This window comes from Crocuta crocuta, unplaced genomic scaffold (assembly GCF_008692635.1).
Source record: "Crocuta crocuta isolate KB4526 unplaced genomic scaffold, BGI_CrCroc_1.0 scaffold504, whole genome shotgun sequence".
NCBI lineage: Eukaryota > Metazoa > Chordata > Mammalia > Carnivora > Hyaenidae > Crocuta > Crocuta crocuta.
In genome coordinates, this window is record NW_027527818.1 from 123,480 (window position 1) to 124,961 (window position 1,482).

The 1,482-nt window shown below is 43.1% G+C and overlaps 1 protein-coding gene across 1 annotated transcript; it reads right to left on the bottom strand.

Annotated features, from left to right (window-relative positions):
* Window positions 1–229: 229 nt before the first annotated feature.
* Window positions 230–1,164, bottom strand: LOC144241127 (olfactory receptor 52B4-like). Its single transcript, XM_077775578.1, is given in 2 exon segments — window positions 230–933; window positions 936–1,164. Coding segments are annotated over 2 exon segments (933 nt in total).
* Window positions 1,165–1,482: the final 318 nt, after the last annotated feature.

A 1,482-nucleotide genomic window follows, 5' to 3' on the forward strand; every position in this document is an offset into this window, starting at 1 on the left:
TCTGAAAATCAATGCATCTTGTCCCAGGGTCTTTGCAGGAGTGGGCTTGCTCAATCCAACATGGTGATGTCCTTAGTTGTTTTGACAATGAAGGAGTGAGTCCCCCAACCTCCCTGGTGATCTTGCTCCAAACACAGAAATCATTGAGCTTTTCCTTAGTATTTCAGCTAATCTCTCCCACCCATTACTTCCACAGACCACTTCACAGACAGCTAGAGTTTCTGAAAACTCAGTTCTTAAACCAAAGTGATTTCTGCTTTGTAAACATGTGAGCCATCTGCTTTCTGATTTGCTTGGTCTTAATCCCACAGATGATGGGGTTCAGCATAGGTGGGGCAAGCATGCAGACGTTAGCCAACAGGATGTGGGTATGAGGTGGAACGTGGCATCCAAACCGTTGAGTAAGGATTATGAAGATTCCAGGCCCATAAAAGAGGACAATGACACAGATATGGGAGCCACATGTGTTGAGAGCTTTGTGGTGAGCATCTTGGGAAGGGATGTGGAAGATGGCACAGAGAATCAGCACATAGGAAACAAAAATTAGCACATCTAAAACCACTGTTAACATTAAGATGGAAAATCCATACCAGATGTTTATGCGAATGTCATTACAGGCATATTTGGCCAAGCCAATGTGTTCACAAAAGGTGTGTGGAACAATATTATTTTGGCAGAAAGTCAATGGGAAAAGTGTACAAAAACTTCTCAGAATTACAATCACACCAATTTTCCCAATGAGTGCATGCGTAAGAATAGTGGTGTATCTCAGTGTGTAGCATATGGCAATGTAGTGGTCAAATGCCATCACCAGCAAGATCCTTGACTCAGACATGAAAGTGCAGTGGATGATGAAGAACTGAGTGATGCAGCGATCCAGGGAGATGTCCCCAGCACGGAACCAGAAGATGGCCAAGGCCTGAGGTACTGTGACGTGGAGAGGACAATGTCTGCTCCAGCCAGCATGCAGAGGAAGAGGTACATGGGTTCACGGAGGCCACACTTTGTGAGGATAATGCAGATGAGCAGGCTGTTCCCAAGCAGGGCGATGACATAGGAAATGAAGAAGGGGATGGATATCCACACGTGCTGGTCCTCTAGCCCAGGGATGCCCAGCAAGTGGAAGATTGCATGGGTAACAACAGTGTGGTTTAAGGTTGTCATGGTTGGAGCAGATGACCTGGGATCTCACTTTCTGTTCACAAAGAGATGGAAGAATTATTCTAATATTCCTTGTGAATATTAGGGCTTTCATCACATCTCATACTCTTCGTTTTCTTGGAACATGCAAATAGGAAATATGCAAGGATGAAAGTCTGCACCACAATAAGTGAGTCAGTTTTACTTATCTCTAACTAGTTAATCAAAGTCAGAGATATTATTGTATGTATTTCAAACATAGGATTATACATAAACAGAGAAACTCACTATTCATGACTGAGAAGTGTGTAAAAAGATACTTAAAATGGACTAGTACATAGA